Below are 15,088 nucleotides of genomic sequence, written 5' to 3'. Positions count from 1 at the left end.
GAGATTTGGGATGTGAAGATTTACACCATGAGCAAATTGATTAACATATCTGAGAATAATACATGTCATTAGAAAAGCAATCTTACACATTTTTGGTCATCAACACCGAATGCATCACAGGGCCATTTGAAAAATAATTGTGATTCTGTATGATAGCAATGAAAATGTCATACTATTGTGGGGAAATGAGCTGTTTCACACTGTTGAGAATAATGACATGTCATTTGATAATTGTGCCAATAAAAAACTCTAAAGGAACATTATGGCAAACTGATATGGACACAGAGATACACAGGCCTATAAAAAAGTGGAGTACTGTCGCTGTAAGCGCACATTTGAGAACCACAGATCCCCGTTAATATTCAATCGGAGTATCACTGCGTGTTATACATTATCATAATGTTATGTGCGTAATTATCGAGTCATGAACCCCCAGTGAACCCTGACACTGAGCTTCGGGAGTAGGAGTTGTTTAGGACCATGAGGAGCGCAGTGTTGAGCGAGGGCGTCCCTGTAGAGGAAAGCATGGGAGAAGAGTAGTGGAGCGTCGTTTTTCTTTGCGCGCTGATCCCAGTGATGCTGCCGCTCAAGTGTTGCATGCTGAAGAGTCCACGACGCTCCGTGAGAGAGAGAGAGAGAGGGAGAGAGAGAGAGAGAGAGAGAGAGAGAGAGAGAGAGAGAGCTCCGGCCCCGATAGGATGAAGGCTCGGTCTGCGGCTGCAAACGTAGGGAAATGAAGATGAAGATAAGAGTGGTAATTATGAATGAAGACCTACAGGAAACATCATTGTAATGCTCATTTGTGTGTGTGTGTGTGTGTGTGTGTGTGTGTGTGTGTGTGTGTGTGTGTGTGTGTGCGTGTGTGTGTGCGTGATTGGGGGCTTTAATGTTTTTTTCTATTCAGAAGTTACACGTTTAACTGTGTCATTGACCTAATTGCACTTTTGTGGTATTCTATTTCCATCTTTTCCAGTAGCTTAATAGGCTTTCTTACTCCCATCATCCCTTTAGGAGCGCACCTGTCTAAAGGTTGTTTTCTCTGCAGGAGGGAAGTCATTATGAAACATGTTTGAATTCAGCAGCCTAATGCTATTTTTTTTTTTTTTTTTTTTTTTGCACCGCTCCTTAAAACATATTGACAGAGCATGTTGTGCGTATTTGAGTGGCACAGCTGACATTTCATCTGCAGCCTTGCGCGAGGAAAGAGCAGCTGTTATTATTGTGCTGCTTCTGCTTTGAAACGCTGACATTTAATTAGCAGCGAATTCTTGACCGAGAATGAAGCTTATTTCCTAAGTCAAGAGCTCCGGCGCCCATGTTGCTTTTTATGGTCTTCTTGAACTTATTTATTTCATGTGTTTCTCTAGTGCCAAGGGGTTAGTGGCATCATCATCGTCACCATGGTTACCAGCTTAATGTTGTTGTACAACAGCAGCTCCGGTGGGAGATCTTCTTCCTCGCCGGCGTCATCATTATCACCCCACCGTTTAGATGGACCTGGTCCCTCCACGAAGAAGCCAGAGAGAGTCCCAACATCAACACTTGAGGGGTACACAGGTGTCATGGATCATAAGGTGAATATGCTCCATCTGTGCACTGGGAGATGATCTGTCTCCTTGTGCAATTTCATAAAGAATGATGATGGTGCAAGATCGCATTGAAAAAATTTAATATTTGTTATTTCATGTCCAAATTATAGTATAAAGCCTAAATTATGTAAAAGCTACTAAGGAGGCCACTGACAAATGCCAATGAACATATGGAATTAGAATGGTTTATTGCACATATCGGATAAAGGTGAACCAAGATCATAAGTTGAAGGAGGGATGTAAAAAACTGTAGGAAAGGGTTGATGGTGAAGGGATGAAGGATTATGGGAAGGAAAGATGAGGGATGAGTGGATGGGGGAGAAATCAGGTTTGTGGACCGATGGATGGATGGATGGATGGATGGAAGAGTTCAGGTGAGATGGTGGGAGGGAACCAAGTGGGTGATGAGATTCTAATCTTTCGTTTAGAGTCACAGTGGTTTCTGTATTTGAACAAGAGATAGAAGGGGAGGAAAAAAGAAAGGGTTGGGGGGGGGACTGAATCAAAGAGGGAGTGCTCGGATGTGCTTAAGTGCTTTTTGTGTGATGAGTGTGAGGTGTGTTATTTGGGCCCGCTATGTAGATGCCAGTTTGTCGTCTTGAAAAAGTAAGAAATCCCCCACTACCACAGAGATGTGGGTTAAACCTCACTTTAGTGGTTGCACTTCCAACAAAAACAATGTGAGTGTTTGGGGTAAGGGATCAGGTTCTTTTTAGTGCATTAGGTGCCTGCATGGAGAGGCGAGTGGGATTTGGTGGAATAGCATTACTGTCAGGTTTTAGAAGAAGCACATGGAGGCCAGCAGAGGAGATCCAAGCAGCAAGGGCAGCGGGACTTTGAAATACCAAACTGAAGAGAAAAAATGGCAAAAAAAAAGGAGCAGCGATGTCATATGAATTTTGTCTGGAATGTGTGTTCTGCGTTGGACAAATTTTGCCTGATACATTGATTGGGTCACTGCATTACACACAGTGTTCATTCTTCATCATTCCACTGAGCCTGTAACACTTTTGTACATATGTAATACAAACTGCACCTAATCTGTATTCTGCTGTCATCCAGGTGAAGCAGAGAGACCGGCATGTAAATGTAGAATTCAGGTACTTGCCTGGTTTGAGGGAGAACTGAAAAATCCCTTTCTGTGTTTGACTTGTGTACTACATTACATTCTTAAAGCATTACCTTTAATTTTTATGTATCGTTTTAGCAATAACAGTAAAGTTCTCTCATTGTGGTAATTGAAATCGTGCAGTAATATTCTGCTAATGAGTAAACGCTTCAGAATAAAACAAGAGTTTATTACAGCTTTATTGTCCCCGCTAAGGCTATAATAATGCCAGTTAATCTTTTAAATACTGAACTCAAAATCTGAGTTTGCTGTGGTAGTACCATCTCTAAATTCTCTCTGTAGTTTACTCGGTTTCTTGATTCATAATTAATGCGTCCAGCATGAAATATTCAACGACAAAAGCACTTAAAACAGGATGGATTTCTTCTCTCAAGACATCACTGCTATAATCTTTTGGTCATATAAACACCACAGTCCTTGTTATTGTAATGCAGAGGCCTATCATTCAGACCCAGCACAGTGTTACAGATAGCTCATTCCAATAGATAGATGATTCAGACAGCGTCATGTCTCCCTTCAGTGAGAAAGATACGCACAGCAGAGTGGAAAGGACATTACGTTGCTCGGGCAGCACTGGGCAGGAGAGGGGGAAAAAAGTGTTGGTTGAGAGTTTGAGAGTGACGTTGGTGTGAAGAGAGGTTTGATCCGGCTGAGGCTTCCTGGACTCTGATAGATTCTAAGTTCAGAGCTCCTCTGAGATGTTGTAACACTCATCATATCCCTTTAAAGTTAATGAAAAAGAAACATTCATCCATAGAGAGATGAGAGGCAGCTGCTTTAGTTTAGAGTTTTTTGTGGTGCAGGCACTTTATTATTCATAGTCTTTCCTGGCCGTCTACCTCCTCCTGGCTGACGGCTGATTCATGACGGAGCCACACTGGGAAATTTTCATACTTCTTAGTGTCACTCTGCCCCCTTCTCTTATGGGGGCTTCCAGCTCTGATGCTGCTGCACCCTCAGACAGGGCCAGGGAATGACTAACCAGAGCAGACCTGCTGTAAGATCTGTGGAGTGGGTGGATCAGTCTGTACTTCAGGGTCATCTGAGGTCTACTGCTGCTGCTGCTGGAGGAAGTCTTGGCTTTGACACAAATGTGTGCACACACACACACACACACACACACACACACACACACACACACACACACACACACACACACACACACACACACACACACACACACACACACACACACACACACATATAGCACTGATGCATGCATGCAGAAAACTCCATGCAAATGCCCAGACGCATTGTTAAAATTTTATGCCCTCATCAGAGCCAGGGAAGCTTGAAAATGTGAGAGCTCTATCTAATGTTCCTTTTTATGGCCCATATTAACTTATGTGCATATCTTGTTTGCATGAGCTGTGATTTCACTGAGGTGGGTGGTGGTCTGTGGCTGCTTCGCTCATTTAAGTCTCTCCTAAGATGGCGCAAAACGCCCAGCACACGGTAATAACAAAGACCGTGCTGCTTCATGTGGCTGAAGGTTAAAGGCCAGACATTTGGCTTTTCCTTTAGTCATTTCAGTATAAAAACTGTAGAAAACACCAGAACATTCTCTCTCTCTGTCTCTGCGCCTGACCATTCTCAAGTGCTGAAACCCACAAATCTATACAGTGTGAGATCAGACTTCACTGCATTTATGTGGGATATCTTGAGAAAATGGGTAGGAGTCACAGTGTTCATTATGTTTCCTTCTGTCTGCCTCCTGCAATGTCTGCAGGTTTTTGTGAGATGTCCTCCTCTAGTGTGTATTTCTTTGACAAACTACCATAATTAGAGCCGCAGAGTTGAATAGACTCTTTCAAATACACACATCCACACACATATTTGAGCTTGAACACCTAAATGGACTACCGCTTCATTCTTCTGCTTCACTCCTCATCTCCTCTCCCTCTGATGTTTTGCCGATTCCAGTTAAAGAGATGTTGACCTTTGAAGAACTGTCAGCAGAATCAATCTACATTGGCCTTTATACGCTCTAATCACAAAGCCTGTGTGAGAGCATGAATGTGGATTGTGTGCCTGTGCCAGTTTATAATGTACCTACTTATTATGGGCAATACCTTTCTGGGCTCTGACAGCCTTTAAGGCTGGGAGAAATAGGTGTCATTGAAAAGTCAGTTATGCATCCTATCTACGCTGACTCATTTCTAACTTACAAATTAGGCTGTCTTGTGAAGTATGTACGTTAACGTACAGCTTACTAAATGGGTGAATTCATAAGTTATGTTAATTTTAATTCCACTCATAGCAAGGGAGCACCCCTGGCAGAACAGATTATATTATCCAGTGTCATCCTCAGAGTGACATTACATAGCCCAATTTGTAGTCATGCTCATACACTTTAAGGCCTCATTTACACCTGGTATTATGCAATCTGGATCATATATATATATATATGGATAATGAAATCCAATCCATTGATACACCTCGTATCAAAATGCCCACATTGTGATCAAATCGGCTAACACGGCTACCTCTTCTGAGATGCAGCTATCCCCTTCTCTCTGTCTGAGGTTGACTGGATGATGAGGAAGAAAACAGCCGCTTTGATTATCTCTCCTTTATTCCCTCAAATTGGGAACAGAGCAAGTTTAGGACTGCGACTTGAATGTGTGCCACCAGGAGGAGCTTAATGAGATGTCAACTGTCAGGAGGATTTTGGTAATTAATTGGTCTCTGAGAAAAGAAAGCTGCATTAAACCCTCACACCACACAACAGGTGCCTCTTAATCCACCTCTGCTCTTAGCTGAGCCATTAGCCTAATTCTATACACTTTAGAAAGTGTACAGTTACCCTTATGATAATGATCAACATCTAAATAATTTGTGCCACTGCAGGCAAATACAGAGTCTTAATGTTTCCTCTCACATGTTCATATCAGAAGATATTTAACATTAAAGGATGACGTTGGAGACATTCTTTATTTTTCACATTGCCAACAAATCCCATATAAAGACAAACACCAACAATAAATAGATCCTCCTAAAAAAGTATTATCTGTGTAGCCTAATTATAGCTTATTCCTCTGTGCCATAGCTCTCCATTGATGTCCAAAAAACATGTTTCTTCATTATGATAAACACCACATAAATACTCAGTAGCACACAAAATCTGTAGCTGGAAATAGTCCCTGGGTTGAATTTGTGTCTTTGTTTCGCTTTTCTTCTTTTTTTCTTCTCATTTTTTTTCTTTGTAAATATGTGGACAAGTGCATTATGCTTATGTTGTTTTATGACAATAAAACCAGACCAAACCATTTTGCATCATCACTGCAGGTGTTACAATGGTAATTTTTACATCTATAAAATGTGAAGCAATGCATTGTGTGATTGTTAGCAGAAAGTAGTGTACATGCCATGGATGCAACTTTTTCTGTTTCAGGTTTTGAGAGTGTCATACTGTGGATAAACTTTCACTCTCAGAATGCTGAACCTCAGCAAATATAGTTTACTATACAGTAAATAGGGGCTGATTTGGATAAAGCCATGTTCTCATGGGATTTGTTGAAACATGTTGAATAACATCAGCCTTATCCTTTGAATTCATGCTTAATTGGGACAATAGGGGCCTTTTTTGTTCCTTTTACGAATGACCTCTAAAGCCTGGTTAAGTCTTTTTTCCTGTAGGTTTGTACTCTCTACCCTTCTTAAAATGAAAGAGGTGCAGGCAGAGGCTGGTGGATTGGAGGCACATTTGAGGCTCTGATACAATATTAGAGGCTGACTGATGGGGTTTGCTCTGAAAGCAATTATGATCCTGGGTTCCCCTGGGAAGTATATAAACAGGATCATACTGATGAGTCTGGAGTCAGTGTGTGGGTGGTAATTGACTGCTTCTTCTTCTTTTTCTTCTACTGTGTTAAACACCACAGCTTTCTCTTTTCTTTTTTTACACTATTGAATTTGCCATGTTATATACAAAAGAAGCATCCCAACATACACAAACAGACATGGAAAAAAAAGTCAATGTAGTACACAACATGTCAAGAAATTACTTAGACACACAAAAGCTAATATGTTGATACAACTCATTCACAAAACCTTAAATATCTACGAATAAGGGACACTATTAGACACTTAAATTGTTCTTATCCCAGTGACCATGGAAGAATAGGACATAAAAGGTGTTCATATTTTCCTAAAATGATCAGATGAAACATGGAATCTTTCAATCACTTGACATGAGAAGGGGGTTTGTGATTTTTAAAATCAAATAGCACAAGACGATGGGTGGAGATGCATGCATGTGGCGATATCTTCAGAACAGAGCTGGCATCACATCAGAGTTCCTTGAATAGCCTTGTGAGGTTGAACCTATTGCCTTTTGTGATCGTGTTTATCCAGGAAAACGGTTATTTGGCATCAATCAAGGTGAACAGCCCTCCGTCCTCATGTTAAAATGTAGTCTGAGTTTCTGTGTGGGAGTCAGCAAGTGTCCAAGTGCTAGTTGGTTCACAAATTAAAGGGCTATTGTTTTAATTCAAGATTTATTTTGGGTACAAATCTACCTGTTATATGCAATACATTACACTCATTCCTTTATTCATTCATTCAATAGTCCGTGTGTTGCATCTTCAGCTGCTTGCCATCTGAAATAGTCCATATCTGATTCTGAAAGCCTCTTTCAATGTGATACGCGGTCTGTAAGTGGCTATTTCCCCAGCATCATCAAGCTGTCAGAAACTCGGGGAACTGACTCTAGGGCTTCAACATCACTGACAAGGACACTTTTATTATTTCACAGGCACTTTAAACTACGCTGTCTATGCAACCTTCAATCGCCTTTTACTAGTGTAACACATTCCCAGACTTTCAAAAACCTTAAAAGTTGCTTGGGAGTAATTGTTTGGGCAGTACGGAAGGGAAAATTCACTCTGTTGTATGCAGAAAGAGTTAAAAGCGCTGTGATTTTTCCCAGCTAAGGCAGGGAGGGTGAGCTTGTGCAGTGAAGCGTGTAATTCACTCCAGCCTACCTGTTATTGAGGGAGGAGGTCTGCGTACAGAGAGTGCAAACATGCTCCAACAGGAAATGGCTTGTTTTGGGCAACGTGATGGGGGAATGGAATTACCTGTTCCTCAATGCATAGAGTCTGTGATCAGTGTGTGTGTGTGTGTGTGTGTGTGTGTGTGTGTGTGTGTGTGTGTGTGTGTGTGTGTGGACAGGATTACTGTTGTTGTTTTTATATGGAGACACTTTTTAGACAGTTGCCAGAGTGTATTACATATCTGCAGCCACATCAAGCTCTGCACAAAGATTTAAGGACACCACTACCACTTATACACACACATACAGATGAAGAACCACAAATACACACACACACACACACACACACACACACACACACACACACACACACACACACACACACACACACACACACACACACACACACACACACACACAGGGCAATCATTTAGTGTGGGGTTACAGAGATAGTGGAAGAGTATTACAAATATAGCAGTGGGAGCAGCACACCCTGTGGCGCTGGTAATATCACCTGTATGCACACACACACACACACAGATGAACACACATTCCCACCTCAGAACCTGATGGAGTGTAAAGCTTGGAGCACAGTTCAGAATGCCAATGAAACCCCTCTATTAAGGTGGGGAATAATTCATGTGAAGAGTCTCTGGGTTTTTGCTGTCAGATCATTCAATCTGAGCTCGCCTTTTTCAACTTTGAAAACCTGGTTAGACACAACAACATGAATACCTGGTCAATGCAAACCAGCACAACAACCCTGCAATACATACTACCAAAGCCGTCGTACATGAATGATCTTCTGAGTGAAGTGGATTTTGTATAAGGCATAATGTTCTGACCGTTACATGCATTCCTTGTTTTGTGGAAGAGAGCATTGCTCTGAGGCTATTTGACTGAATAAATGTACAGGCTCATGTGTATTCATGATTTTCCTAAAAAATCAAAGTGCTGCACAGAATAGCCTTTGCTCTACTGTCATCCTTGTTAATCTGCGGTGCATTTGAATAATAGGATACCTGACAGAAAAGCCCATTACCAGTCTAGCTGCTCGATTCTGTGCCAGTTACACTTTATTCAGATCGTATTCAGTTATCATTGTGTGTGTGCTTGATGGAAAAACTACATTAACCTGTGAATACAAATCTAAAAAGCTTGGCAGTCCAAAGTTTTGGCTGCTTTTTCAGAGTTGCTTTATATTAAGCCTGAGGAAAGTGCCCTTGTCATGGCTCTCTATGTGTGCTGTTGTACAGACTCATTCAGGGTTATTTTATATTTTTTCCTCTTGGCAGACAGATTTTAGGGATCTCTGCAACTAAGACTTGACCTTGAAGGCAACAGGTTGCAGATTCATCCCTTTTGCGACCTTTATACTTTTGGATGGCAATATCAGTCTTTCTGACTTTCATTCCTGCACCATGAGGTTGATTTGGTTTTGAGTGATTGACAACTATTGGATGGATTTCCATGTGAGGTTTGCACAGAAATTCCTGTTCCCTCTAGGGATGAATTATAACTTTTCTGATGCCTTAACTTTACCTTTTTCGTGCAAGTCGTAATGTGTCCAGTACTATGCTAACACACTTAACTAAAATGGGGACCATAGATAATATAATGCCTGCTAAACATCTGTTAGCATTATCATTGTTGTGATTGAGCATGCTAGTATGTAGACCTGATGTTCGCATGTTTATATTACCCTTGAGAATATGTAATATCATAATCTTTTAAAGGTTTTTAGTGGCAGAAAAATAAACTTGTTCTCTAGAGAAATGTAATGGCCTAATAAGACTATACTCTTGATTAAAATTCACAGCCTGTCTTCTGTATTTTCTTAATGAAACTGACCTTTAAAACTTCACCTCCACAGCCTCTGAAGATGCACTGCAGGACTTGCGCCCTGGTGACCAGCTCCGGCCATCTAACCGGGAGCAAGAGAGGTGAAGAAATCGACCGCTCCGAGTGTGTAATCCGTATGAATGATGCTCCCAGCATAGGCTACCAGCAGGATGTTGGCCAGCGCACAAGCCTGCGTGTCGTCGCTCACTCCAGCCTGCAGAGGGTTCTGCGGAGCCGGCAGGAGCTTCTCAACGCGAGCCAAGACACGGTGTTCATCTTCTGGGGACCCAGCAGTTGCATGAGACGGGATGGAAAAGGCCATGTTTACAACAACCTCAGGCTGGTTAAACAGCTTCTGCCGAAACTCAAAATCTACGTCATTTCCCGGATCAAAATGCTGAAGTTTGATGAACTATTTAAAAAGGAAACAGGGATTGATAGGTAAATGTTCACAGAATCAGTCCTTTCTTTGTGAGATTTGTTTTGCCTTTTTGAGATTTGTTTTTACCTTACTAAGACAAACAATGAAAATTTGTGTGTGTGAAAAGCAAAAACAAAAAAATGTCTTCAGCTTATACAATGCTCACTAAGGAATATGTTTGTAGAGTTCTGAACACTAGAGCATTATTAATAGGATTCATATTAAAACTTGTTTCTTATATCTGGAAGGATTTCAAGGGATTTGATTCATCCCAAAGTCCAAAGTTGTCCCACTAATGCCAGGCTTAGGGATGATTATTGCAAAGTAGTGCTACCATTTAGTAAGACATTTAAGGAAATGACTCAACATCAGAAAGAGAAAACACATTTTATTTCATTTTCATCGTTTGAATTCTTCCTGAAGCGTTATGTTTCTCCAGTCATAAGCAGAAAACAATTTGGTGAGCAAGCAAAAATCAGTATCTTGGAGTGGGAACTGACAAATTATTTACTGAGAGTAAGTTACTACTAACTAAACTAGAAACTAGTTAGTTAAATAAATAAGACACACAGGACAAATACAAATGTTGGGCCGTATCTGAACTCCTATTGAAACAGTGATGATGAGGAGTGGCTGGATGTTGAGTCCAAACAGACACTGCCTCATGCTTGACAGCATCAGGATCTGTATGCACAGAAGTACCACAGCTGTCAAGCTATTCTCACTTTGAGGCAGAACTTACAAAACAACAACAGGACATTAATAGTGCATTATAGATGTTATATTCATAATAACACTCTGCAGAAACTGTTCTCCACTTCTCAACTGAGATTTGGCTTGGTTTGTGTGGCACAGAGCAAATTTCATCAAAATAAATATAAAGGAAATTGGCATACCACTTTTCATATGAGGGACAAGTAAGTGTGCTGCATAAAAAATGGTTGACTGAATATGAGATTACAAACTAAGAACCACATAGATAAAGACATCACGTCATACCAGCCATTCATAAACTCATTTGCATGTGAACAGTAAACCAACAGGAAGATAAGAGGACTGGCATTTGAATTGAAAATCCAGTCACTACAGCCTTAGTGTAAGTATAGTCAGTGTCAGAACGAATGTCATGGACATAATGTTTATTGTTGGGTACAAGGCAAGGTCTTTTTACCTTCATCTGTATATATCTCTGGTGATCTCAGGTGAAATATAGAATTATGGGTTCATATCTTTAACATAGTCTCCTCTTGCAAGGAGCCAGGACTCCCATATATTTGCATTACATGAGTGTGGATTTACTAAAAAGGGCGACCTTCCCTTGTCTTTCAGGAAGAGTTCCAACTCCTGGCTGAGTACCGGCTGGTTCACCATGGCCATAGCCCTGGAGCTGTGTGACAGGATCAACGTGTATGGCATGGTGCCACCTGATTTCTGCAGGTAGAAAATGATCATTTTTAATCCAAGAATTTAGGTGCAAAGCATTAATTCAAATTCACGCCTAAGTAGGAAGCTACAAATACCATAATACCAATTCTATGTGCTATTGGTAAACCACACACATAATTTTGTAATTGCTTAACAGGCCAGTCTGTCATTTTGTGCCAAAGGGATATGCTTTCTACTTTAACTTGAACAACATCAGCTTTAAACTTGCATGATTTTTGGCTACTTGGAGATGAGCTGAGAACACGACACTAACATGTTACCATCTTTTAAATTCACATGGAAAATGTGTTAGTTTATTGACTTATTTATACTTATTATAGATGCAGAGGAAAAAAATTACTTCTATATGGAGTCTGGCCACCTGCATGAGTGTCAGATATTCACTTTCCTTTTATAGCAGCAGCTTATAAAGCAGCTTTAACTTTATTATCCCTGAAGGTTTTTTTTGCAGCCAGGTGATAAATAGAACACAAAAAATACTAAAATACATTAAAGAAAGAACACAACACATATAATATATGCAAAAAATTCTAAGTGAAAGCTCAGAGTTCACAAGCTGTGATGTATGTGGTTATAAATGTTTGAGCCTATAAAATCAATATTATTATATTATATTATATCTTATTTTCATTTTCTTCTTATCAATTTATGTTTGACATTAAAATGCAAAAACCCCCCACAAAATTATTAACTTTATCTTTGAAAAAGAAACGAGGAAATATCTGCTTTTATTGTCAGTTTCCTAGCAACACTGTTCACATGACTTTAAACACCTCAAAGCCAGGTAAAAAAAATATTGTCTCACAGGTTTCATTTGAAGGGAACATGAGCTTTAATGAAATGAAAAAAGATGACCTTACCTGATTTATTATTATTATAGATAAACAACCTTCAATATAATTCTCAATTTTATTTGCTAATTTTTAACAAATGGCCAAAAAGCTTTTTTTACTCTTTTATTTCACACATTTAAGAACATGGCACACCAGGAAAATGATAACAAATAATAGAACATTTTGACAGGATAACATTATGCACAAGAACCTTTGAGAAGTCACTCTCTGTAACATTCTGTTCATATGTTAAATTGTTAAATTATACATCCAAGGCAACATTGAAATCCCTTATCCTCAAGCCTTACATTTTCAGTTTGTCACTTACTGTTTGAGCAACTGGGGCAAATAGTGTATGAGCGCGGATGGGATGCTCTCTTCTGTTGCAGCTCCAGATTTAGTGTGTGCTGACAACATGGGTGTGTTTCCACATAAAAATCTTGTCTAGTACATCTTTAATGGCGTCTTCAACTAGTAATGACAATATAACATTTACTCCCTGCAGTGACAGCTTCAAGTATCTTATATTGCCACGCAGTCATGCAAGTGAATGACTGTAATTTCGGAGAAAGAAATGTTCATCTTGACATTTACAGTAAAAATAAGACATTTCACTGAATAGATGCAAAGTGCGGCTGCTTAATATGCAACATTCAGGTTCACTGGAAATACAAGAATAATTCGGCTAGTGTTGTTCTCACCTGAATCTACAAGGGCACAAAGGACAGTTTGACACATTTGGATATTCACAGAGAAATTCAGTCGAGACTCTTGTGTGTCTGAGTCTTCCACCGAGCTTGGTGTGACTGCAGGTCTCAGAGGAATAAGATGCTGTATAATGAACATATCTGTGAAGCCAGATTCTTCTGATCTTCCTGTTTTTCTTTGTTCCGGTCCCCATTTTCTTCCCCACTGTGAATCGCTTCCTCCCCCCTCTCCCCCTACCCTCATCTCATAATTATCCCTGCACTCTATTTCCACATCCCTCCCTCACACTTTGACTTTCATGCCTTTTCATGCTTTACTCCTTTCTTATCTCCTCTCCCCGTCTCCTGTGTAGATCCTCCTCCCATCCCTCTGTGCCGTATCATTACTATGAGCCCTCTGGGCCCGACGAGTGCTCCATGTACCTCTCCCACGAGAGGAGCCGACGAGGAAGCCACCACCGCTTCATCACAGAGAAGACGGTGTTTGCAAACTGGGCTCGAACCCTAAGCATCCACTTTTTCCAGCCAGACTGGAAGCCCGCTGCTGTCATCATCACCAGCACAAACAGCTCATATGCTCCAGTTCTAGCTGGATCCTGAGATTCACTCCAGAGACGATGCCCAGAAGTGTAGAATATGTGTGTGGACAGTTTCCAGCATGCATCCTCTCTGGCTGATATGAATGCAGGAGACAGCAGTAGGACAGAACAAGCAACTGTTGTGGCTGTTTGCCTACTGCCTAAGCAGCTTGGCAGAATGGGATCATTGCATAATAGCAGCACAAAGCCTCGACAATGTTTGGGAAGTGTAACTATAATAGGATGAATTTCATACTGGAATCAAAGCCATGGAGCTTGGCTCAAGTGTGTTTTTTACTTTGTGTAAAGATGCTTTAATAACACTCAATCGGTCAGGGAGGAGACAGGCAATGAGACAACACACCACTGCAATAACTGCAGTATGATTGATTCATCTTCATAAAACTGAATACAGATTCATTGAGGACAATGAGGTCATGACCTTATTGTTTCTGAGAATGTGACATGATCTGTTTCATTGAGAAGTTTATGCTTCACACATAAATTAAACATAGTGCGTTTTCAAAGCTGATTGTGATATTTCTAGAGATTTATGTACCCACTTTCAACAATACAGTATTCACAATACAGAGAAGAAAGTGTGCCAGAGGCAACCAATATGTCAGTAACAGAACAAACCCACATGACATTGCAGTAGGCGATGTATATATCACAAATTTTGGAGTATACTGCAATAAATTCAAGATTTTACAGAAAAGTAAAACATAATGTAGTAATACTGCTTATTGGTATACTTGTATATGTCGTTGGCACCTTACACAGAAAGAGGTTAATGTGCGTGTGAGGAATCCAGGCTTAATCACAAGGTTCCATATGTAATATTCTAAAGCTTTTTATGTATTATTTAATGTATAAATCCATTTTTATTACCAATGTGTGAACAAGTTGTAACGTAACTTAAGAAATTAGACCATCCCCGATGTCCTGGACTAATTTATGCGATTTTATGCGTTACTATGAAGGAAAACGGATTGGATTTTCTGCTAAAATCCAAAGCATGTGACACGCTTCTGAGTGCCTTCTCTCTCTGTTTCCTTACAATGTCAACAGTGTGCAACACTAGCTAACATTAGCTTATAAATGGAGTCTGCTAACACCAAACAAGTTCAAAGTCCAAAGTCAAAGAAAATCCAAGAAGAAATTAGCAAGTGATCACTCAAGTCAAAAACATATTTGGCAAATAGACAAAAAAATTGCTAAAAATGTAAATATGATGCATTTTCAAACCACAACTAGACATTTTGTTCACTGAAATAAGATGTTTGAGACACAAACAGGACAAGCGTAGTCATTTGATCCGATTTCATTGTGCACACTTAGAATTCATTTAAAAATCAGGTGTAAATATAATCTTCCTAAATCATATCTAGAGTCAGTGCAGATTAAAGGGGCATGTTAATAAGATATTATTTTGTTCTCTTGCTCTGCAACAGATGGCCCTTCAGAAAAGCCCATGTGTCTGATACTCTAGGCCATGATTTGTCCTGTTATTAAAGCCAAATGTCAGAACAAGCCCTCAAAGGCAC

General features: G+C 40.1%; 1 protein-coding gene across 1 annotated transcript; it reads left to right on the top strand.

Annotated features, from left to right (window-relative positions):
- Positions 1-569: 569 nt before the first annotated feature.
- st6galnac5b (ST6 (alpha-N-acetyl-neuraminyl-2,3-beta-galactosyl-1,3)-N-acetylgalactosaminide alpha-2,6-sialyltransferase 5b) lies at positions 570-14,477 on the top strand. Its single transcript, XM_051377653.1, has 5 exons — positions 570-754; positions 1,368-1,574; positions 9,588-9,997; positions 11,307-11,414; positions 13,317-14,477. Exons 1-5 carry the CDS (start codon positions 734-736, stop codon positions 13,561-13,563), a joined length of 993 nt encoding a protein of 330 aa, XP_051233613.1. The 5' UTR covers positions 570-733; the 3' UTR covers positions 13,564-14,477.
- Positions 14,478-15,088: the final 611 nt, after the last annotated feature.

The sequence above is a fragment of the Dicentrarchus labrax genome, unplaced genomic scaffold (genome assembly GCF_905237075.1).
Source record: "Dicentrarchus labrax unplaced genomic scaffold, dlabrax2021, whole genome shotgun sequence".
NCBI classification, from domain to species: domain Eukaryota; kingdom Metazoa; phylum Chordata; class Actinopteri; family Moronidae; genus Dicentrarchus; species Dicentrarchus labrax.
This window is presented reverse-complemented; position numbering and strand designations above follow the sequence as displayed.

Coding starts and splice junctions, on each gene's coding strand:
- st6galnac5b (XM_051377653.1), top strand. CDS start 734: ATGAAGATGAAGATAAGAGTG. Junction 1,575..9,587: donor CAGGTGTCATGGATCATAAG/GTGAATATGCTC, acceptor TCACCTCCACAG/CCTCTGAAGATGCACTGCAG. Junction 9,998..11,306: donor AAGGAAACAGGGATTGATAG/GTAAATGTTCAC, acceptor CTTGTCTTTCAG/GAAGAGTTCCAACTCCTGGC.